Source organism: Diabrotica virgifera, chromosome 7 (assembly GCF_917563875.1).
Source record: "Diabrotica virgifera virgifera chromosome 7, PGI_DIABVI_V3a".
NCBI classification, from domain to species: domain Eukaryota; kingdom Metazoa; phylum Arthropoda; class Insecta; order Coleoptera; family Chrysomelidae; genus Diabrotica; species Diabrotica virgifera.
This window is the reverse complement of record NC_065449.1, coordinates 2495750-2521668: the sequence shown is the minus strand read 5'-3', so window position 1 is coordinate 2521668 and position 25919 is coordinate 2495750. Positions and strand designations below refer to the sequence as shown.

At 32.2% G+C, this 25919-nt stretch overlaps 1 protein-coding gene across 12 annotated transcripts in view; it reads left to right on the top strand.

Moving 5' to 3' along the window:
• Positions 1–23100, top strand: part of LOC126888366 (uncharacterized) — a 135652-nt gene extending 112552 nt beyond the window's left edge. For all 12 annotated transcript variants that reach the window (XM_050656558.1, XM_050656564.1, XM_050656563.1 and 9 more), the window contains 5 exons: positions 2611–2816; positions 4220–4316; positions 10388–10620; positions 16307–19381; positions 21533–23100. In XM_050656558.1, the coding sequence (XP_050512515.1) occupies positions 2611–2816; positions 4220–4316; positions 10388–10620; positions 16307–17317 (1547 nt within the window). In that variant the 3' untranslated portion in view covers positions 17318–19381; positions 21533–23100. The remainder of the gene's footprint in view (positions 1–2610; positions 2817–4219; positions 4317–10387; positions 10621–16306; positions 19382–21532) is intronic.
• The last annotated feature ends 2819 nt before the right edge of the window (positions 23101–25919 follow it).

Below are 25919 nucleotides of genomic sequence, written 5' to 3'. Positions count from 1 at the left end.
TATGAGATTAGTTAATCAATTAACATAACAATTATTAACATAATTGATTAACTAATTTCATAATTGTAATCCATAAGTTGTTTTCAGCAACCCAAACAAAGTTGACATTGACAGTTGGTGACAGTAATTAAATATTTGATAATGATCATTTTTGATTAGCATTCGAACAACCGGCCCTAAATGTGTCGACAAAATCTGATTTGACGTTTACAATGTTGTTCCAGCATAGCGTTCAATTACTAAATAGTTAATAATTACTTAATAGTTAGTAAGTTGGCCAATTTTGTCAAAATTTTAGCAACTGACCATATTATGGTTTTTACATTTATGAATTTGAATATTTTTTGTAATGTCGAATTTTAAAAATAATTTGCAAGAAGAAACATATTCTTTGATCTTATTTTTGCTCATAGAGGGGTTATAGTTCAATAGCAATTTCATAGGACACCTAATGTACCTCTTTATAAGCAAAACCTTGTAATACCTGGGCTCGTTATAGAGAGAGTATACTGTATAATAACACTGAAAGTTTCTTCATAGATTATTCTGTAATAATGCCTCAATTTAACATCGCTACACTGAAGAACGGCAGGTTGAGAGCTGATATGTTATTTCTGTTTAAAATTCTTAACGCTATTAATTGTCCCTTGTTTTAGACAATGTGTACTTATTGTTTGTTTTTTAACCAAGAGGAGTGATTCAAATTTACTGCGCCGTAATGCTTGTTTCTAATTGGTCCAACCGCAGGCAAGTTTACTCCACTGTTATTAAATTTTGACATTTATGAAATTTTGGCACTTCTGTCATTTTATAGGTTGATTAAGTATATCAGCGATTCTTTGTGTTTTCTGAATTACCCATTCCTTTAATTTTTAGATTTTTAGTCTACTTTTATATAAAACAGTTGTTTTTAGAACTCTTTAGCGATGTGTTAGTATAGTATAATATGTATGGATTATCATCGAAAGCTGATATGATCAACTAAAAAATAAGATGAATTTGGTGACTTTTCTAGTAACTTTCTTGGGTGTGAATCTGTCTTTTTAGTTTACTCCTCTTGGTTAAAAAATCAACTATAGTATTATGTACACAATAGGTACATAGAACTCGACACACTACACTTTTTTAATTCCTTTTCATAGGGCTGTTTATCGATGTCAGCATCACATACATATAGAATGCAGAAATTAAGTTTAAAGTCTTTCCTGTAAAATTTTCTGTGAAATGAGATACAAGGTTTTCACACTAAGCTATCATTATGCTTGTTATTTTCCCTTGTCGAGAATGCTCAACTTTTGCAATGACCTGCTAATGGATCTATTCTGTCCAAACATTAATATTTTCAAAGAAACAACTTGGGCATATAATAATGGGATATATTTTTTACCTTTTTTGATTTGATATACTGTTTTAATGTAAATACAAATTTTATTGTTTAATTGTCTTTCTTTCGATGTTGTTTTGATGTTTATTGTACATAATCTTTGCGTTTTAGTATTTTTGGTATCTTATTATTAAATGGTTCTAGTGTTGAAATAAATAAAATAAATGATTTATAGATTCTCTATTTTTGATTTCAGTGTATGTATTCATTTTTATGAATATTTATTTATACCTATGTTGTTATTGTTTACTTATCTTATTATTGTAGAAGTAATTATGTAGTAGTACCATGGAAAGACAAATGCTGAACATTAAACTATCAGACAGGAAAAGAAACGAATGGATCCGTAACAAAACAAAAGTGTCTCAACCCAAGTAGCAAAGCTTAAATAGAAGTTCGCTGGACTCACCCTACGGCAGAAGGATGAAAGATGGATTAATATGATGATACATTGAAGACCGTGGAACCACAAACGAAAAAGGGGAAGGCCACAGATGCGATGGTCACATGACCTGAAGACACGCACTGGGTCAAAATGGATGCAAATTGAGGAGGCCTATATCCAAGGATGGATGTTTAGGGCTGATTAAATAGATAGATAGACCATAGTTTAGGATATCTTCAAGTATATTTATATTTGAAATTGAATTGTAAAAATTCTACTGTTAATAAAAAAATAAATAAAACTACGAGTATTGACTTCATTGTTTATTAAAACTAACACTTGTAAAAGAAAACAACATCTTTCTGTTAAGTGGTATCTGATTGATGAGAGCTGTGCCAACTGGTTACTGTCATTGCATTTACCCTACGATTTATTATATCTTTACAGATCTGTTATCTTTCAAATGTTAGCTTGGTAAAAAATTTTGTAGTAACAAATTATAAAAGTAAGCATGCTATGCTGGAACAACATTGTAAACGCCAAATTAGATTTTGTCGACACCTTGTGGCTGTGTAACGTCATCTGTCACTATTACGTCACCTGTTATGACTAGTTAAGAAAGTTTACCTCCGTTTATTTCCTCCCTCCAAATTTCACTATTATAGGTATAACCGTTCAAAAGATACGACGGGGGTACAGACTTTTGACTAGCAGTGTATACCTTTTATTAAGGATTTTACTTCAATTTTTTTGTGATATATGGTATACAGCCAACTACAGGAAAACTTTTTTCCTTGAGGATTTGTAAATTGTAAATATCTTATAAAACTAATTGTTTTAGGTAAACCTGTTTCTCCAGTTAATGATAATGATGGTGGTGACGACGTTATTGATAATGATGGTGGTGATGTCGTTATTGATAATGATTTTTATCTGGATGAAAATGATGTTGATGAAGTTCCATCTCAGGATACGGGCCAGAACATTCAAAAAGAAGCTGAAGGTGTTGAAAGGCATCATGTAGCCCAAAAAAGTGAAATTATAAATGTAAGTAAAATAAAAGTTAACCACGGAAGTTTTGCACCACAAGTTTATGCCCATTTTCATAGTTGATTTTCTTTTTGATGGATTCTGTTATTTTTTTTGTGATGTTACAGTTTTTCTTTGTTATTTACCCTTTTGGGTAAAAGTTTACTCAAAATTCTCTTTTTAGCTTATACCAGGTGAAAGAAGGGTAGAAAACCCCCTCTCGGTGTGGTTTCATATCATTGGATAGATTTTTGAAAAATATTGAAAACATATTTTTCAGTTTGTCGATCCGTTCATTTTGCGAAATATTTGCTTTATTTTTGTGAAACTTTATGACTCCGATTTTTGACTTTTGTCCGATTTTTGAAATACAGAGTGGGCCAAACAAAAGAGTCCACCTCGATATTTGGCAGTATTTATTAGATTTAACATAATTATTTATATAGGGTGTCCAAGAAAAAAATATCTTAATTAAATTAATTGACACAAAAAGAAGAATGTATGTAATTTATTTAATTCGAAATACATTCTACTGCTGTCACAAAACAGAAAAAAATGTTTTTTGATAAATAGACATTGCTTTTCGCTTAATTTCAATGTTCAAGCTGCCACCCATCTGCCTCTTGGTAAGTTGAATATTAAATTTAAGCAACAAACAATGTTTATTTATTAAATAAACCTTTTTTTTTTGTTTTCTGTCCGCAGTAGAATGTATTCTGAGTTAAATAAATTACATACATTCTTCTTTTTTTGTCAATTAATTTAATTTAAAATAATTTTTTTTGGACACCCTGTGTAAATGATTGTCAATGTTAATATTACTGAATAGAGAATTGAATTACCTTTCAAATGAGCTAGCACACGACCCCTATTCCCTATTTAAAAATAAGTGGAAGTGGAAGGGAGGGGGGGGGGTTGACAAATGACAGATATATGTACCATAAAAATGTGTCCCCCTTAGATCAAATATTGACCTGCTTTTTTATTTCCTTAAAATCTAATAAATACATACAGCCAGTTATTGAGGTAGACTCTTTTGTTTGGCCCACTCTGTATACACTGTTCTGCGTGTACTTAACTTCTTCTCTTCTAATGGCGCTACAACTCTTTTGTGAGTCTTGGCCTGCTTAACAATGTTCTTCTATACTGTACTTAACTTACTTTATCTTAATCTGACAATTTCGTTTTTCTAAGAGTAGATTTTATTTTCTGATTTCCTTAAAGAACTCCCCTGTATTAAGAGTCCATATATGGTAGGGGTACATTTACAGGGTACAAGGTTTCTCCCCATGTGATTTACTGACGCGCTCGAGTAACTGCAAAAATCCCCGCTCGAGCTTCCCATTATAACGGGCGGCTTCTATTAAAAAAAAAGTTATTTCTTTTTTGTTAAAATTTCTACATACATGAATATTTTTTAGGTCTCAAAAATGACTACGGAAACTGTTTTGCTCTCTGAGAACAAATCTTTACTGCAAAAGCGTCTGGAAGAGAGTAAAGTTTTACAAGTAGAAAAAGGTAATCAGAAAACAAGAATGATTAAAAAGATCATTAAGTTTGTTTATTACATTTCTTTTTAAATTATAGCGGCCATGTTATTTATTAACTACTATATTTTTACATTTACTAATTTATATCTTTTCTACTTTATAGCTCTTATTTATTTTTCAGTATACAGGCTGTTTAATTAAGAATTGTCCTTATAGTAACTGGAGAAACTTCAGCAAAAAGTACTAAGATTTGTCTTAAAACATTTAAATAAACTATTCCTCCTTACCGAGATACAGAGTGTTTTATTACAAATGTTCTAAAATAATTTTAGCCCATTGTTTTAACACCTTCCAATATCCTTTGTTCAAACTGGATAAACAGTTTACAGATGTTAGGATACTTTAACTAGTCTTAAAAGATAGTTTTCTACTATTACTAGAGATGTGCTGTAGGGATATATACTTCCTTTTCTCCCCCTTTGCCCCCTCGCAATCTACGCCACTGTCGTAATAATCATTTCAACATGTTTTTTTTTATTCTTCGTTACTCTTTATGTAAATATAATTTTGTAATAGATTCAATAAGATTATGTACATATTTTAAACATACATATCACCTTTCGGCAATGATACCGGAACAACTCAAAATTGGTCGTTTTTGAGATGTCTACACCAACATATAGAGGATTTTAAGCTCTATAATCAGCGATGACTGGGACATTTTTAAGTGCAATATTCTCCGAGTGCGGGCACAAGGTCCACTGTTACATTCAGAGTGGTAGGAGGTAAATGCGGCGTGAGTAGTGGGCTAACGGTCAAATCCATCGTGAACCTTTTGAATTGTCTCAGTGTGTATGCCACAATGATCAAAAAAATATTCATAATAATGGAATTCTTCCAACACTACTGGGACAATTCAAAATTCAATTAATTGCTAATTATTAACTCGAGTTGTACCAAAAGATTGCCAAAACGAACTGAAAAACAATCTTTGATATCTTTTGAGTTTACGTCTTGGTGCGAAAAAAACTCCTTAGTAGTAAATTCGAGTAAAACAGTATGTATGCAATTTTATATAAAAACTCCAATTAAGGAAAATTTCTCTATCAAAGTCGACAACGATTTTATCACTTTATCTGATACTACAAAGTTTTTAGGACTACATCTTAACAGTAATATGAGCTGGGAGGCACATATTAATCATGTATGTTGGAAAATTAATTCTGGATACTATGCTCTTTTGCAACTTAAATACTTATTCACAACGGAACAGATACTTAATGTTTCTTACGCTATCATCTATTCACATTTGTCATACAATATTGTTCTATGGGGCAGTGCAACAAATGTCTTAAAAGTTGACATAAAAAATGACATACGTGTAGAGACCATTTTAGAAAATACCAAATACTTACTGTTCCCTCAATTTTTATATACAGATGTATTCTGTACACAAAAGCTAATATTAATTCATTGACATCAAATTCAGATGTACACAATTATCGTACTAGACAAAAAGATTTCTTTAGGGCTCCTAAACATTACACTTCCATGTTTGAAAAAGCCCTGAATATAGCGGCATAAGGTTTTTTAATCAGCTCCCATCCAAAATAAAAAGTGAGGCAGATGATGTTAGAATATTTAAGAATAAATTGAAGACTTATCTCATTGAGTCATGTTTTTATAGTGTCTCGGAATTTATGTCTTAGTATGTTGTTTCTATGTTTATGTGTACGTTTATATTGTATAGGTAGTCTTTAACTTTTCTATTTTTTAAATGTCTATATTCTTTACTTTGACATGTCCTATATTATGTAAATAATCTGTAAGGATGAATAAAGTATTATTATTATCCCGATTTAGCCATACGGCTCACACTCCCTCTAAGGGGAAAATTGACTCATCCCAGATACCTACGGTATCAAAAGGATTGAGCTCTGGTGGGACTCTTTCCGTGTTATCGAGCCCTAGGTGACTTGGAATGCAGGTGTATCTCCCAAAAATTTTCGTACACTTCTGGCCGTCGCAAGTAGTACAGCTTTCTGCATGGTCTTATAAAGATGTTCATTGAGACCCAGCTTTTTTATGCTTTCGAGGAGGGTCTTCGGAATGACTCCAGTAGTAGATATAACAATAGGTATCGTCTGGGTACTTTGCATTCTCCATTGTCTCCGTATTTGAATTTCCAGATCTCTATACTTGGCGATCTTTTCAGTAAATTTACTACGTAGATTATTGTTGTTAGGTATCGCCACATCAATTAGTGTTGTTTGTCTTGTTTAATTTATTAACTAGTACGAGATCTGGTCTGTTATGTGCCACTGTTTGGTCTGTGAGCACACTGCGGTCCCAGTATAGCTTGTAGTTGCCATCCTCAAGCATACTCTCAGGAACGTATTGATAATATGGGAGATGGTCCGTTTGGAGAAGTCCCAACTTGTTAGCTATCTTTTAATGAAGGATTTTTCCCACTGCGTCATGCCGTTCCTTGTATTCAGTTGCAGCAAATGCCTGGCAGCCCCCTGTAATATGTTGGATGGTTTCTTGGGCTTGACATCCATATCGGCATCTTTCGTTTTGAACCTGAGGGTCTTTGTCGATATATTTCAGGTAATTTCTGGTTGGTATAACCTGATCCTATGATGGTATGATTATTATTATTATTATCAACTGAAACAAAGAACATAGTTTTAGTTAAAAACGGATATAACTCAAAGCATACAATAGCTGTGCAAAGTGACAAAAACTTGCAACTCGATTTTCTCAAAACACGTTTTTTTTTAGTTTCCCGGTATCATTGCCAGAAGGTGATATATAATTTTATTGAATCTTTAAACACAAATAACTTGAAAAATACTAACTCCATCGCATTGAGACAAAATGATTGATATTTACGTAAAAAGTAACAAAGAAGCAAAAAAACATGCTGAAACGATTATTAAGACATTGACGTAGATTGTGAGGGGGAGAAAGAGGTACAGTCAGAAAAATGAAAGAATACCCATGAACGTTCATATCAATCACATATTATTAAGATAATAATTAATAATCTATCTCTCTCGTTTGTTATTTATAGATAAAAAAACGGCAAATACAAAATATGTGATTGATATGATCGTTCATGGGTATTCTTTCATTTTTCCGACTGTATATATCCCTATTCGCTGTGTGCAAGTACTTGGAAGGGATACGAGAAACGATTGTGCGCGAGTTGTGGAGAAAATTTGCAACTTTCTTAAATATTGCTTGAATAATTCATATTGTCAAATTGAAGTATAAAATGGAATTTCGCAAATGATGTATTATATATTTTAAAAATTATATGTTACTCCACAATATTGATGTAATATGCAATTATTAAAGTGAATTTAATTAATTGTGTTTTGCATTTTATTAATAATTTTATTTACTACATACTTGCAATGTTTACCTTTTAATAATATAACCTCAATCTTACTTTTTCTTCTTATTCTTTTTTTGGGCTATCGCCTTGACAATTATCCAGTAACCAGGACTAATATAATTGGCCAATATAATTAAAAGTGCTAAAAATGTTGCTGAGCTATGAAACCAGTTCTCGCTTTTCCGAACTTGCGCAGTCCCAATGTGTAAACTATTGTAACATGTGAAACTATTTGTCAAGTTTGAACAAAAAATATTGTAATGTGTTAAAACAATGGGATAAAATAATTTTAGAATATTTATAATAAAGTACTCTGTGTCTCAATAAGGACAAATATTTTATTTATGTATTTTAGGTTAAATCTTCGTATTTTTTGCTAAGCTTTCTCCAGCTACTGTATGGACAATTCGTAGTGAAACGCTCTCTATATGAACCGACTAGATACTTTTTTTACTTCTTGTGTTGGTCTTAATGAACGTTAAGGAAGTGATAATCTTCATTTGTTTCCTATAGTTGGCCTTTAATTTCTTTCTTCTTTACCTTCCTTTGGTATCATAACCCTGGATAGGTCTTGTGTTTGGTCATGTCCTTTCATTCACACTTCTCTTGTGTCTTCTCCTCCATTGTCTTACAGAATTCTTTTGATTGATTTCTGTGCCCAGATATGTGATACATTCCATGGTATAGTTTTCTATTGCAATACATATTTACTATTTTCATACCAAGTGTTCTCGAATGGTCATGTACTTGATTTTTTTTTTACTTATTTTAAGCCACCTTTTTCGTGCTTCAGGATCAATTTTCATGATTGCTTCCGTTAGTTGTGACTTGCTCCTACTAATGACATCATCTGCAATATGTAGTAATTTGTACTGATTTGATATTTATATTAGTATAGTATAGTTCATCCAAAAGATGGCATAACCCAGACATCCAAAGTGAAAGTTATCCTTCAACACCAAATTGTTCTATATGGTCCGCACAATGTCCAGAAAAAAGTCACACCATTTTGAGCGTCGGGTTTGGGGGGGAGAAATCGGTAAAATCGTAGTTTTATAAGTTTTTCGCCGCCAATATTTCTAAAACTATGCGGTTTAGCATGAACAACCTTCTATACAAAATTGTTCTACAATAAATTTGAAATAAAAAAGACCCTATGCATAATCTTTCTAAAATGAATGGTTCCAAAGTTATGGAGGTAGTATAGTATAACTGGTCCAAAAAAAAGGCCTAACCCAAACAACCAAAGTAAAAGTTTTCCTCCAACACCAAAATGTTCTATATGGTCCACATATTGTTCAGTAAAAAGTTACACCGTTTTGAGCGTCCAGTTTGGGAGGGAGATGGGAGAGAAGCCGGTAGATTAGTAGTTTTTTTTTAGTTTTTCGTCAATATTTCTAAAACTATGCTTTATCGTAAACAATTTTATATACAAAAATGTTCTACATGAAATTTAAAACAAAAAATGTTCTATACATAATTATAAAATCAACGGTTCCAGAGTTACGGAGGGTGAAAAGTCGAGGTTTTCGAAACTATACCAAAAACCCAGACATCCAAAGTGAAAGTTATGCTCCAACACCAAATTATTCTATATGGTCCACATAATGTTCAGAAAAAAGTCACACCATTTTGAGCGTCGGGTTTGGGGGAAGAGGGGGGAGAAATCGGTAAATATAAAAAGTATCGAAAACCTCCACTTTTCACCCTCCGTAACTCTGGAACCGTTGATTTTATAACAATTATGTATAGAACATTTTTTGTTTTAAATTGTATGTAGAACATTTTTATATAGAACATTCCTTACGCTAAAGCATAGTTTTAGAAATATTGACGAAAAACTTAAAAAAAAACTACTAATTTACCCGATTTCTCCCCCATCTCCCCCCCCCCCCCCCCAAACCGGACGCTCAAAATGGTGTAACCTTTTACTGAACAATATGTGGACCATATAGAACAATTTGGTGTTGAAGGAAAACTTTTACTTTGGATGTCTGGGTTAGGTCTTTTTTTGGACTAATTATACTATACTACCTCCGTAACTTTGGAACCGTTTATTTTAGAAGGGTTATGCATAGGGCCTTTTTTATTTCAAATTTAATGTAGAACAATTTTGTGTAGAAGGTTTGTTCATGCTAAACCGCTTAGTTTTAGAAATATTGACGAAAAACGTAAAAAACTATGAATTTGCAGATTTCTCCCCCCTCTCCCCCCCCCCCCAACCTGACGCTCAAAATGGTGTGACTTTTTTCTGGACATTATGTGGACCATATAGAACAATTTGGTGTTGGAGGATAACTTTCACTTTGGATGTCTGGGTTTGGATCTAACTATACCATACTATATGGCTCGGTTATGATTTTTTGATGACTGCCTTAAGAACCAGGTTGGAATAACATGGTTAATAGTGCGTCTCCCTGTCTCACTTCCACATTTATGTCAAATAAAGTTTGCATCTACTCTAACTGCAGCTTTTGAACCCTGAAGCTTAATTTTCTTTAGTTTGCTTTATGCACCTTTTATCCTGTATTCTTCCTTGTACATATTATTAATTGCAACAAGTTATAACACTCGCCCCTCATGACATGTCCCACATATTGCAAGTTTTCTAAGTTTTAGAGTTATATATATGTTATAATGTAAAGATCTATGTTATAATTTTGGATTATAAATATAAATGTTTGATATTGTTTTAGAACGTGAGAAACGCCAATCCACAGATCAAATTAAATGTGATAATACCACCATTACACAGAAAAATGAAGCATCTAATAAAGAAAACATTTCAAATCGTTTCATTATTACGAAAGAACAATTGGAGCAAAAGTGTCGGACTTGCTTTGTTAGAAGTGGAACAAATAATGTATGGATTAAATACCATGATGGAATGATATTCCGAGATATATTGAAAAATTTTTCTTTAGTTGAGGTTAGTTGGTTAAGTACTTCCTATTTTACTTATTAATGGAGAGGGGGGTTTGGTTTGGAGATTTTTTAATTTTTCTATTTTTTTATTATTTTAAATGAAAGTACATAAAGAATATTCTCTGAAAACTTCAGATTAATCGAAGCAAAATTACCAGAAATACAACATGTTGAATATTGCTGTAGAGAAGCTGTTCACCTTCTCTGTTGTAAATTACTCCGCGATTCAAAAAAATATTCAGTGTGCATCACTTCACGATATGAGAGAAAAGAAATTAAAAATAAAAGTGGTCAAAATTTTAAGCCCGTTTTCTCAAAACTGTTTTTTCACAAGGCGGTGGACATTATATAATTCAAAAACTATAATAAATTACTTTTAATGGGAAATAAGCCACAATTTTACCAAAAAAATGATTTTATTAACGTTTCGAAGCCCAAATCGGGTTTCGTTATCAAAATACAAAATGTAATTATTATTAAATGTAATTAATCCATTAAAAGTAATTTATTATAAAAATGACACAAGAAAATAGCTTCAGAACAACATTCAAAAACTACTTACAGATTATCTGAAATTTTGCATAAATTTTGTTTAGACCTTTCTTGAGTAACACTGTAGAGATATTTTTTGTTTAACAATAATAAATATGTCATTTTTCGTCATTTTTTACCAAAAATTGCGTTATTTTGACTTCTGAGTGATTTTTTGCTTTACATTATCTGACAAGTTTGATGTCCACTGCAAAATCCATTTTTTTTAGGTACAGTTACAATCACTGAATAGTTTACGTTTACACCTTAATTTTTATATTGTAATACTGTAAAGTTGCAGTGTCGTACGGATCTGATAAATGTCAAAGTCAAAAAATTTCAAAAAGTCAATACTTGTCAAAAATTTCGCGTGTTGAAAAATAAAATAAATCGATATCAAACTCCTCCAAAAAAAACTTCTTTGTATACGTTCCATTTTGTTAATTTTTTTTTATTTGGCTTAATGCCTCGACAACTAATGGTCCTTGGCATTTTTGTTCAATTTTTTATAATATATTTATATTATTTTGATTTTTTAATTTTAATCAACCTATTCTAGGTACACCACTGGTAACGTCACTTTGACGTAAAAGGTGCGTTTAAACGAGGTTAAATTTAAAAAAATTGGCTCCTAGATACGTAAGCCTGTAAACTATTCAATGATCGTAACTGTACATATCTGTAAAAATTTGCCACTGTTGGATTTTTCAATATTTTGCCTTGAAATTTTTTTGGAAATTCTTTGAATTGTACTGAATGTGTTATTTAATTTAAAAATTAAATAATTCTACCATAGTTTAAACAAATTCACAATAATGTGTTTAAAATGTTGATTTCAAACCATACCCCCCCCCCCTTCCCCTTAATTGATTAATAATGTTGATTGCTGATAAACTATAACTGTTTAACTTAAGAGTGTAGGCGCAAATATTGCACGGCTATCCCTACTTTCTCTTTATTTACACAGCAAATTATGTGCAGTAAAATTCTCACTGGTATTGAGATTAGTTGACAGTGACATATTGTCATCATTAACAATAATTGTTTTAAATGATCTTGGATAACCATTACTTGTTTAATCGCTTAAATTATTAATTCAGTTAATTAATATGATTATTTTTTCACTATGTATTCAGTGATTAGAATAATTTATATAGGTACAAATAATTTATATAGGTTACCTAATGTACAAAACCAATACTCGAGAAAAGAGAAAAATGATGAAATATTTATATCCAATAGTAAAAAAAAAGTTATTTTTTAATAATATATTGTTACTATGGAACACTTAGATAAATTTTGAGAAAATCTTTACGAAAAAATACTTAAAACACAGAATATATCCTGGTGTATCCTCTGCTTGGATCTTCCATAAATGAACAATAAATAACTTTTTATTAATTTCATGTCTTAAATCAATTATTTTTATCAAATACACTCCAATATTACTTAATACAACAACTCAAAATATTCCTAAGGCCCTGTCAAATATTTGCTAGCCACTGTCTCGTCACCACATTCTGTTAGACTGAGTGCGCTGTATGACAAAGATAACGAATGTTCAATTTGGAAAATATCACCACTGACATGGTGTTAATTTTTTCCAAATCCTGAAAAAACTAATAAATATTTTAAAAAAATTTAAACACGGAATAAAATACTACATTATTACCGAGAGTAGAAAGTTCCATAAAATAAACAAAAAATTTCTTTTTACTGAGATATTTGAAATTAACAATCACACTAAATTTTCTCTTCATTTTCATCCCTGTAACTTATTAAAATAAACATAGAAGTTTTCCGGGACTTTCTACACTTGGTAATAATATAATATGTATTTCATTCTGCATTTAAATTTTTCGAAAATACCTATTAGTTTTTTCAAAAAATGAATGCATTTAAATAACATTGGAGCCAAAATTTTGCGCCTATCCCCTTAATAGCATAGGGACCAAAAATTTAACCACTAGTTATTAAAATAAGACAAAATTGTATATCGAGTAAATGTCTAACCTTACTTGTGTTATTTCTTTTTCTTGGTTTTTTTTATTATTTTATATTATTCTAATTTACAATTGAAGACCTAAAGTGGAAGAGGGAGGTATGTTACAAAGCCTACCTTTTGAGATATGGGCAGTTAAAGTTTTTATTCCTCTACTTTTATCATGAAAATATTGTTTGTTATTTGGTTTTATTTATATTACTATAAGCATTCCTTTACATATAATATTGATAATTTGTTTTTATTTTTAGTAATTTTTCTAAAGATAAATAAAAACTGTACATACCATACCGCCTTCTTCCATTAATTTTAGTTTGTATAACTATCCTTTATCTGAATGGATGAAGGGGGTATGTGGCATGAAATAATACTCTATTCTATAATCAGTTTTACAGAAATTTATGTAATTGAACACAAAATAATCTTCTTCATGTGCCGTGCTCGATTATTGAGCGTTGGCTATCAAATTGGCTATAGTAATTTTGTTAATGGCAGCTCGGTAAAGGGATGCAGAGGATCTGTTAAACCATTCTCACAGGTGTCTAAGCCATGACTTATGGTCTTCTTCGACCTGGCCGTTCCTTTTTCGTCTTCCTTGCCTTGTATTATTAAATGGAGTATATTATACAGAGTGATTTTTATGTATGAAAAACCTCAATTATTTCGGGAACGGCTTGCACGATTTTTTTATAGATTTTGGTGACAAAGGGTTTTCTAATGCGGCCGATATAATGGTGACAATTACATTGTTGTCAGAACTTCCGTTTTTCTGTAAATCTAATGAACTTTCTTATTTCAAATGGAACACTGTATATTTTTGCGTTTTGAAGTCCTTGAGAAATGCTGATTATTTTTCGTCTTATATTCCCTATATCTAAATTCCATAATTTCGTAGTTATTTAGATACATTTATTTAAAAAAATTTAAAATATTAAAATTAAACAAATTAAAAAAAATCAATATTTTCAACCAGGGTACACAAAAAAGGTATTTTGTATATTTTCTCTAAAGTTAATAGTTTTCGAATTATAAACAATTTAAACCTGAAAAAGGCGAAAAATGTCTCATACCTCCTTCTTCCATTCACGAATTGTATTTTCCTTACATACCTCTTTCATTCACTAAAACATCTCTTATTAAGCTTTTTAGAGGTACAGTATAAGTGTCATATGATAGTGAAGTTACATACTAGTCTGTCGCCAGGGGGGGGTACAACGGCCTCCTTAAAAGTTTTTTTTTATGTATTTTGACCCGTAGAACACGAATTTTTTGGGTAACAGTTGATCCGGATGTCGATAAGCTTGTTATAAACAAAGAACTTGAGGAATTACATAACAGCGATTTCTCGCAAAACAAAACATTTTTTTGTATTATTTGGGTCATTCTAAGCAAAAAATGTTCCGACAGGTTTTTTTGTAGGATGCATAGTTTTCGAGATAAACGCGGTTGAACTTTAAAAAAATCGAAAAATTGCTATTTTTGAACCCGAATAACTTTTGATTAAAAAATAAAATAGCAATTCTGCTTACCGCATTTGAAAGTTCAAGTCAAATTATATCGGTTTTGATTATTTGCATTGCTAAAAATTTATTTTTTTATTGTTAAACAATACTATAAACACATAGTGCTTGAGTGATGTTTTCAATGATATCTCATTTAAAATCGAACGAGTAGCTAGAGTAGGTACCAGTGCAACCGAGGCAATTTGTATGTAGCATCCATTAACCCGCATGTGTTAGGCACGGGAGACACTATGTGTTTATAGCTTTAACAATAAAAAAATAAATTTTTAGCAATGCAAATAATCAAGGCCGATATAATTTGACTTAAACTTTCAAATGCGGTAAGCAGAATTGCTATTTTATTTTTTAATCAAAAGTTATTCGGGTTCAAAAATTGCAATTTTTTGATTTTTTGAAAGTTCAACCACGTTTATCTCGAATATTATGCATGCTACGAAAAAACTTTTAGGAACATTTTTTGCTTAGAATGACCCAAAAAATACAAAAAAAAAGAATGTGTGTGTACTTTGTACGCATGTAAGAAGATATTCTTCTATTATATAATAGGTAATTTAAACAAAGTAAATATACTTAAAAGGTTATTTGTACTTATTTTATTTAAAAATCAAACTAACTTTCTTATCTACCACTTTCAAAAAAGAAGAATATCTTCAAAAATTATATAATATACTTACAATCATAAAATCTATAAAAAAAATAATAACTTGCTTGGGGCTTGAACCCACTTCACGTCTACCGCGCCGTACGAAAGTTAACGCCATTTCAAACTGCACCAAACTCTCGTATACGTCATGTGGGAATATACACAAACTAAACGTTTACACCATAAATTTATATGAATTTAATAAAATTATTAGTTTGATTTTTGTCGAAATAAAATACAACAAAATATAGAGTAAGAAAACGATATATGAGATGAAGATTTGTAGAAAGTTTGTTCGTAATCAGATTATGTAAATTAAAGCATTGCCTACTAATAGGTAACTACATTATTTTGTTTACATTTTCCAAATAGATAGGTATTGAAACTATTAGGTATTTCCAACTGAAACATTTAGAATTACGTACCTGCGGCTTTTCAAAACTATTTAAAAAGTCACTATAATTATAAATTTGATTTTATTTATGTCCACACATCAATAAAAACTAATATTATACAATATTTTTGTTTACCGATAACCTCCTTATTGACAGATCATTTCAAAATTTCAACACCCAATCAGAGCCCGTATAACAACTAATACCATACTGTCGGAGTGCGCATGCGCGCGGATCAATCAAATTTTACCCTCAATCGAGTCGCCGCTAAAGAAGAATATCTTCAAAAATGTTTTGTTTTGCGAGAAATAGCTGTTATATGATTCCTCAAGTTCTTTGTTTATAACAATCTTATCCAAAAAATTCGTATTCTACGGGTCAAAATACATAAAAAAACTTGGGTAAATCCATCTGAATAAAGGAGGCCGTTGTACCCCCTCTGGCGACAGGACTATTATACCACCTTCATTCACTGAGAAACTCTAAATTTTAGAAAATGTTACATACCCCCTTCTTCCACTTAGGTCTTCAATTATTAATATTAGTTTTAGCACATTTTGTTACCAATATTATATACATTGTTATTTTCGTTCCAGATTCATCGATCGGATGGTTTACCTCAAAGCATTTGCTATGTTTGCACAAACTATATTATAAATTTATGCACGTTTAAAATGAATATTGATAGATCCTTGAAAAATCTTCAAGCAGCATTTCGACAGTTAGAAAATATACCAGAATCTCAACGTGAGGAGATTGATAAATCCAAAGTACCTACACCGCCTAGTGCCCTTCGACAGTTAGATGTAAACGTACCAGAATCTCAATGTGAGCAGAGTGCATCCAGGATATCTACTGCGCCTAATGTATATAAAGTCGTAGAAAACTTACAAGTACAAGTTTTTGAGAGTGACGAAGAGAACGACAGTCAGAATGATATAACCCAACAAATAATTATAGCACCAGATCCAAATAAAAGTGATAGGGTAAATCCACAATATGTTAACAAATTAATCAAACAAACCGAAACAAATATTGAAAATACCAAAGAAAATTCAAATAATATACCCACAAACACTTGGAGGAGGAAAAGAATAAGAGACAATAAAGAGAGAGCCCTTAAAAGACTAGAAAAACATCTTTCGAAAGTGCCCAGTGCGGAGGATTATAGATGTCATTATAAAGTCAGAAGCCAGTTAAAAAAATATTTGAGAAGACGAAAACTCATGATACAAAAATTAAAACCAACTACTACCAGTGTTCTTTTAGATCATGATTATATCAAAATTGTTGACCAGAAAGATTTAAACACACACAAACACCGTAGGAAAAAAAGACTGAATTTAAATAGACGTAAAAAGTGTAGAAAAGAGAGAATGAATTTAAACAGACACAAAAAGTGTGGAGAAGAAAAACAGAAGGAAATGCTTTGTCCGTGTTGTATTAAAGGAGAAAACTTTAGAAGAAATAAGTTTGTAAACCGTCAAATATGTTTCGATAAATATTCTCATTGTGATAAATACACATGTACATATTGTCTCAGCAAAAATTCGTTATGGTTAAAAGATAGGGCGCACAATAGGAGCAAAAGTCGAAACAAACTTTAAAATATTTGTGCTTAAACATTGTGATAAAATACTTAAGTGAAAAACATTGTTTTTTAATGGGGATATTAAATCAGTTTTTATTGATTTACTATTTTGAGTCCTCTCGGTGCCATATTAGGTCTCTCTAACATTGACAATTCGTTTACTGTTTTCAGCTAATCAGAACAGTTGCTCGGCAGTTCGTATTCCAGTCCAATTGTGAATGTTCTTGAGCCATGACATTTGCTTCCTACCATTTCTTCTGTGAAATTCGTATATACAAGGTGTCCCAAAAGTAGTGGAACTGTCGAATATTTCGCGAACTAAACATCGCATCGAAAAACTGAAAAATATGTGTTCAATCATTTTCAAAAATCTATCCAATGACACCAAACACCAACCCCCACTACACCCCCTGGAGGTGGGGTGGGGGGTAACTTTAAAATCTCAAATGGAAACCCCTCAGTTTTTCTTGCAGATTTTAATTCGTTACGTAAAAGTAAGCAACTTTTATTCAAGACATTTTTTCGAACCGTGGATAGATGGCGCTATAATTGGGAAAAACGATTTATCCTGATACCATAGGTAAATTATAGAAACGGTCTAATATCTCACGAAATATACTTCCAAATGAGAAACTAAAAAACAGATTTTTAATCTTTTTCGAAAACCTTTTGAATAACACCAAACGTGACCCTCCAACCCACCCCCTGGAGGTGGGGTGGGGAGTAACTTTAAAATCCACCAAATAGCAACCCCCACTTTTTATTACAGATTTGGATCTGTCGCGAAAAACTAAGCAAAATTTATTGGAAACATTTTTTAGAATTGTTAATAGATGGCGCTTTAATTGGAAAAATACGATTTATTAGCGCCATCTATCAGAAGTTTTAAAAAATGTTTCAAATAATTGTTGCTTAATTTTTTATGACGAATCCGAATCTGCAATAAAAAGTGGGGGTTGTTTCTATTTAAGATTTTAAAGTTACTCCCCACCCCACCTCCAGGGGGTTGGTTGGAGGGTCATGTTTGGTGTTATTCGATAGGTTTTCGAAAAAGATTAAAAATCTGTTTTTTGGTTTCTCATTTGGAAGTGTATTTCGTGAGATATTAGACCGTTTCTATAATTTACCGATGGTATCAGGATAAATCGTTTTTCCTAATTATAGCGCCATCTATCGACAGTTCGAAAAAATGTTTTGAATAAAACTTACCTACTTTTACGTAACGAATCCAAATTTGCAAGAAAAACTGAGGGTTTCCATTTGAGATTTTAAAGTTACCCCCACCCCACCTCCAGGGGATGTAGTGGAGATTAGTGTTTGGTGTCATTGGATAGATTTTTGAAAATGATTGAACACATATTTTTCAGTTTTTCAATCCGATGTTTAGTTTGCGAAATATTTGACAGTTCCGCTACTTTTGGGACACCCTATATGAAATTCGGTCTTATCCGGTACATATGTTTGACTTTATTAATTTTTGGCGAAAGAGTTTTTTTAAGGTACTAGTACACTTTAGAAGACCAAAAATATTCGTTTTTTTTTTAAGAATTTTTTTTTAGACACTATTAAAAATGAACATAAACCTTTTTACATATTAATATCTAACTCTTAGAGAATACAAAAACTGTATTTTTCATTTATGCACTAATATTGTAGAGGGCGCAAAGGCGAGGCCTCGAAAAATGATGGCGGACAATTAATCTCAGGATTGGGATATCAGAAACAAAAAAATCGTACTGCATTTGAAAAAGGAAGGTTTCTTACGTGACAATTTACCACAATCTGACCAAAAAATAAAAAATATATATTTTTTAACCATGAAAAACTGAAGAAAAACGGGCGATCTTTTCACAAAATTTTTTCAAATTTCGGTAAAATCTTTTTTTTTGCGGAATTTTTCACTAACGGTGGTAAATTGTCACGTAAGAAACCTTCCCTTTTCTAATGCCGTACGATTTTTTAGTGTCAGAGATCCCAATCCTGAGATTATATCTGTCTGCCATCGGAACTACTTTTCTTCGAGGCCTCGACTTTGGCGCCCTCTACAATATTAGTATATGTGCATAAATAAAAAAATAATGTGTGTGTACTGTAATCGGTTCAGACCATAACCCTCTAACAGCTGACATCCAAGTGAAGCTCAAAAAAGTCGAAGAAAGCCCCAAAACACCAAAATTACATATATCAGCATCCAACAAAACGCTAATAGAAAATGACCTGAATAATCAGCTAAAGAATTCAACAAATGAAAACAATACAGAAATATGGAACACGTTTAAAGATCTTACCTGGAAAGTAATGGAAAAATATACAACAACGATGCAGAGGCACAAAAAACAACAATGGATGACTGATGAAATCCTGGAATTGATGGAGCAGAGAAGAAAACTGAAATATAACAAAACAGAATACAAAGAAAAACAGAAACTAATTAAACAAAAAATAAAGGTAGCTAAAGAAAAATGGATGGAGGATAAATGCAAGGAATTAGAAAAGTTGAATGAAAAACATGATACGTTTAATATGTTTAAAAAAGTTAGAGAAGTAGCTGGTCTTTATTATAAGAAAACTCCACATACTATAACCGATTCGTCGGGAAAAATGATAATAGATGAACACGAAATTCGAACTACCTGGTATAATTATATAAATGAACTGTATAATGATGATAGACCCGAAGAACTGGACACTTTAGATGAAGGTGAAGGACCAGAAATACTAAAATCAGAAATACAACATGCTATAAAATTGGCAAAAAACAAGATAGCCGTTGGTCCCGACAACATACCTACAGAAATGTTAAAGCTCATAAATGAGGAAAACATTGGAATACTAGTCAAACTTTTCAATGATGTTTATTCGACTGGTGATATCCCTGAAGATTGGTTAAAGTCCGAATTCATAACCCTACCAAAAAAACAACGTCCGAAAAACTGTAGCGACTATAGAATGATAAGCCTTATGAGCCACACCTTGAAAATCTTTCTACGTATCATCCACAGTAGAATCAGAGATAAATGTGAAGAAGACCAGGATGAAACACAATTTGGCTTCAGAAATGGACTGGGAACCCGGGACGCACTCTTTGCACTAAATGTGTTATTGCAGAAATGCCGAGATCAAAGGAAAGACGTCTTTGCTGTATTTATTGACTATGAGAAGGCCTTTGATCGAGTACAACATCACAAATTAATTAAAATATTAAAGGATAAAGGAGTTGATAGTCAAGATGTGCGAATCATAGAAAAATTATACTGGCGTCAAACAGCGACAGCTTGCATAAATGGAAAATCAACAGAAATATGCAAAATACAAAGAGGTGTCAGACAGGGTTGTATACTGTCCCCACTGTTGTTCAATTTGTATTCAGATAGAATATTTAAGGAAGCGCTGCATAATTTAGAATGGGGTGTGAAGGTTAATGGAATAACACAATCAGATATGCAGACGATACAGTTATTTTAAGTGATGATATGAATGGATTACAACACCTTTTAAATGCCATTGACACAGTGGGAAGAGAGTTTGGCCTAAATATAAACTGTTCAAAAACAAAATACATGGTATTTAGCCGTTTGGCCCATCAAGATTCACGTTTATATGTTGATGGTCATATAATTCAAAGAGTACCCAGTTTTAAATATCTTGGTTGCCATATTACTGAACAACTAGATCCAGATAAAGAGATAAAATGTAGAATCGAGATAGCCCGCACCACATTTTTAAAAATGAGGTCATTCTTCTGTAATGATACCTTGCAACTTCAACTTCGAAAGCGCATGATTAAATGCTACATTTGGTCAGTCCTCTTGTATGGTGTCGAAGCATGGACATTAAAAATATCCACCATTAACCGTTTGGAGGCCTTTGAAATGTGGCTGTACAGACGTATTCTGAAAATACCATGGACGGCTATGCTGACAAATGTGGCAGTCCTTAAGAGAGCAAATGCTACCCGCGAGCTGCTTGATAACATCAAATATAGAAAGATGGCCTATTTTGGACACGTAGTAAGGGGAGACCGGTATAATATTCTTCAACTTATTATGATGGGTAAAATCGAAGGACGCAGAGGAATTGGTAGAAAGCAGGCCTCTTGGTTGAAGAATATCCGGGAGTGGACAGGAATAAAGAAAGCAGAACACCTATTTAGAATAGCTCGAGACAGAGACAGTTTCGCCATGTTAATCGCCAACGTCAAGGGGACTTGATAGGGCACGTTAAGAAGAAGAAGTGTGTACTTTGTACGCACGTAAGAAGTTATACTTCTATTATATGATTTCAACGAAATAAATATACTTTCAACAGGTTATTTGTATTTTATTTAAAGATTAAACTAATTTTTACTTACTACTTTCCAAAAATTTTTATTAAAACAATACCAAAATAAAAAAAAAATAGAAAACACGGATTTGTACCGGGGACCTCTCGATCTCCGGTCACACGCTCTACCACTGAGCTATACTTACTATTATTATAAAACATCTTATTCCCGAGGAAGACAAATCCAAAGACAAAAATTATAATAAATATATTTACTAAAAACACTAATAATATATTCTTTTCACGCACCTTATTTGCGCTACATAAAGATGTAGCGACTAATACCATACTGTCGGTGTGCGCATGCGCCAGGGAATTCACCCTCGTGCATAAAGAAGTATAACTTCAAAAAATACATAGTTTTTGTATTCTATAAGAGTTAGATATTAATATGTAAAAATGTTTATGTTGATTTTTAATAAAGGGTCTGACAAAAAAAAATCTTGAAAAAATGCTTATTTTTGGTCTTCTAAAGTACCTTAATTTAAAGACCTTCTTGTGTGTTATATCTCCACATACCTTTTGCTCCTTTACATCTTCTTTTTGAACTGGTACAGAATTAACTTGTGTCCCAGCTGAAATATCTAGAATTGAAGGTTGATTTTCTATTTGATATTTGAGAACAGATTCAAAGTAAAAGCTTTTACAACATTTGGTACATTTGAAATTCGGTCGTATCTGGCCTACATAATGTGTGGTCGATGTACCATTTTAACGTGTTTCTTAATGTCACTTAGTTTGAGTGTGTGTTTTATTACAATTCACACAAAAACTTCTTCCCAATATCTTTTGACGTGTGTGGCCATATTTTTGACTATCATTTTTTGGCGAGAGTTTTTTTAATTTGGAGTCCTTCGTGCGGTATATCTCCACATACATTTTGCTCCCTTAGTTCATCTTTTTGCATCTTCTTTTTGAGCTGGTATAAAATTAACTTGTATCCCTTCTGAAATGTCTATAATTGAAGGTGGATTTTCTATTAAAACTAATGAATTATCTGATGTGGTGCTTTCAGGAATATTGTTATCTCTGTTCTGCTCCAGTTAAATCCAAGTTACAAATATGTTACTTCACCAATTTTTGGTCGAAAAGTTTTTTGTTTTTAAATTAAATTAAATATTGTTCGTCCGCTATAACTTTTCCCATGCGGTACGATCCATTTTCAAACAAATTAAGCCAAAACAAAAAGTGAAACGTACGCGGATGTGTGTAGTATATAGTATACATTATACAAAATGTATATACACATTGACGTTTGTTTTCACTTTATATTTTTACTTAGTTTGTTTGAAAATGAATCGTGACGCATGGGAAAAGTTATAGCGGACGAACAATATATATGATATTGTTCATTCCACCACTGCAAAAGGATCAAATAAATAAATATTTATTATAAAGATAAAACAAATTCAGTTTTTTATCATTTATAATTTGCATTTTTCTTAAAATTTGGTAAATAAAATTATTTCTTGTTTATTTGTTGTTGTTCTTATTACATTTACCACTATTTCTTATCATTTACCCATCCTATTGTACTCCTGAAAGAGTACACTCTTTCCAGTCCAGTGAAACTTTGAAGCGAGCTTAGTATCCGTTCTAGGACATTCGAAATTCAGTGCAAACATGGAAGACAATCGGTGCTGCCATCAATATTTATGTAAATTATCCTTATGGCTGTATTAGTAGGCAATTGCTAAAAAATGTATATGACAAAATTTGTAGACAAAAAGAAAAAAAGCACAACCGGGATTAGTTAATCAAGTATACAAAGTAAATTTTATGTATTTCATAGAAATAAGTTAAAATTTTTGGCCGGGCCGTTTTTGACGGTGTAAATGTTAGCTAATTTCTTCCTGTTCTTGCATTGAACATTCATTGTTCTTATATCTTATACATCATCCAGCCATCTTCTAGGCCTTCCTCTACATCTGATCCATAGTGGTGTCCAATTAGTTATCCTTCTCAACATATTTCTGGGCGGGCGTCTCTATATTGCCATATATTTGTTCTAAGCAACTCACCGTTCTCAATGTGAAGACATAATTTTTCACTTAGCAACCCACGTGCCTCGTGGGAGTCATATAGTGCCCCAGGGCCCTACCCTTAGGGATTATATCCACCCTTTCATCATAATCATAACGAAGCGCTACAACCCTGGGCTGGGTGGATCCTGGCTGATTGTACAACTTCTTTCCAATTTCTTCGGTCTTCCATCAACCTAGGGTCAAATGGAATGTTCATTTTTCGGAGATCTGATTGGATGTTATCTCTCCATCGCATTCTGGGACGTTCGAGTGGTCTTTTGCCTGTAGGAGTCTCCTCCCATACAAGTCTGCACGTGGCCTGCCCATCGTAGTCGCTGTGATTTAATTTCTTGGACAATATCGGTGTTATTGTAGCGTGCTTCTAATTCGATATTGGTTCTGATCCCAGGGCCCCCGTAACCGAGCGTGCGACGCACGCGGGCGCAGCCCCAAAAGGGCGCCAAACCGAAGGTTCGGCAAATAAATATTTATTTTAACGAGATATTCATTTTTTATACATTTAATTTTACATTTTTATCGAACATCTGGAGAAATTTCTTCTTCTTCTTTCTCATAATCCTTAGTGCCCTTCAGGGCGTCTGGAGAAATTTCAAAAATAAAAAAATATTGTGTTATTAATGAAAAAATAATTAAAATCTTATTTTATATTTTGTGTTAATAATTTACTATTTTTTTAAATATCTGAATACTTATTTTGCAGTACTTATTCGTAAATAGTAAAAAATTGTTTACAGGTCAAAACTTGTTGGGTTGTAATATTCTGTTCAGATTTGAAATTTGCGTGCGGATTTTTTAAATTAAAATAATTTCATAAAAATTTGGCATTGACGTTTTTTGAGACGAGGAATTCAAATTTTGAAAATAAATTTTGACGGAGGATAGGTTGGATTTTGGGTTAAAAAGATTTCTTAATAATTTAATAGAAACACCCAATTTGATAAATAATACATGTTCTAAAAAGGCAAAGATTGCAATATAAAAATAATATATGTACCTTTATATTTATTTCTAAACTACCGTTTTGAAGTACCTATGTATTTTGTATAACACCAGCAGCAAAAAGCTCATTTTGGCGCCCACCAAATAGGGGCGTCCGCCTGCAGTGCATCACTTGCAGGCCCGTTATCGCCGACCCTGTGTGGCTCAATGGCAAGAGAGCCGACCTTTGGATCCAAGGGTTCTGAGTTGTGAATCCCAGCTGAGTATAAAATGTTTCTTTATTAAAAATCAGTTAATAGAAACAATTTCTATCCTTGTGGGATAGGTGAAGGGAGTGCAGACGTTCGGATCCAATTAGCGTCTCTTTGTAAAGACAATGAAGTCCACTTTACTCAAGTAACAAGACATTTACTTAACACACACACTACACATTACACTATAATCTAAATGTGAAATCAATTGTACCATGTCAATGGCCAAAAAAATTACGGATATGAAAATGTTGGAGGAATAATTGCCCAAGCGGGAAAAATGGCAGCTGATGAACAAGGTTTTCCTTCGTTAAATATCGTGAGACGAAAATATAAACCAAAATTTTTCGATTATGAACATAGAAAAGATAGATTTTATGATCCAAAAACCGCGTTTAAAATGTTATTTTTTTTTTTAGAATAATTGGTCAAATTCATTAATACAATGTCTTATTATGATCATTGATACAATGTCTTATTATGATAATGGTTTTGGCTTTTCAGTGATATTTTTACATTAAGTGACCATGATATTTTAAAGCATTGTCTTGCTCTTCAACAAAAGATTGCTCAAGTAAAGATTTGAATTGGGATACACAGCATCTCAATAAACATCATATTACAAATAAACCTTTTAATAATTAAATGCCCGTGGTAATGTTTGTTTAATAAATACGAGTAACCTAGTTTTGCATGCTAGTATTTGATACAAGGTCGAGTTGCAATAATATTCAGTGGGTGTTTATTAACAGTCAGCACTTTAAATCACGGTCACCTCGGCTTACCAAAACAGTAAATAAACAATAACCGACTTTAATTATATTTTTACGAGAACAGATAAAGGAATGGGCAGTTGAGATTCGACGGGGTAACATCGAATTCAAGTAAATAACATACCACCAGTTACTTTCTGTGATATAGTTAACGTGTAAATAAATGACTTAACAACGAACTATATTTACTAGATCAACCCTCATCTTCGGGGTAACCACCCCTAAGTATCCAGGGTGGCACAGAAGGCAGGAGCCACCATATGGCGATCCAAGACCAGGGAAGAAAG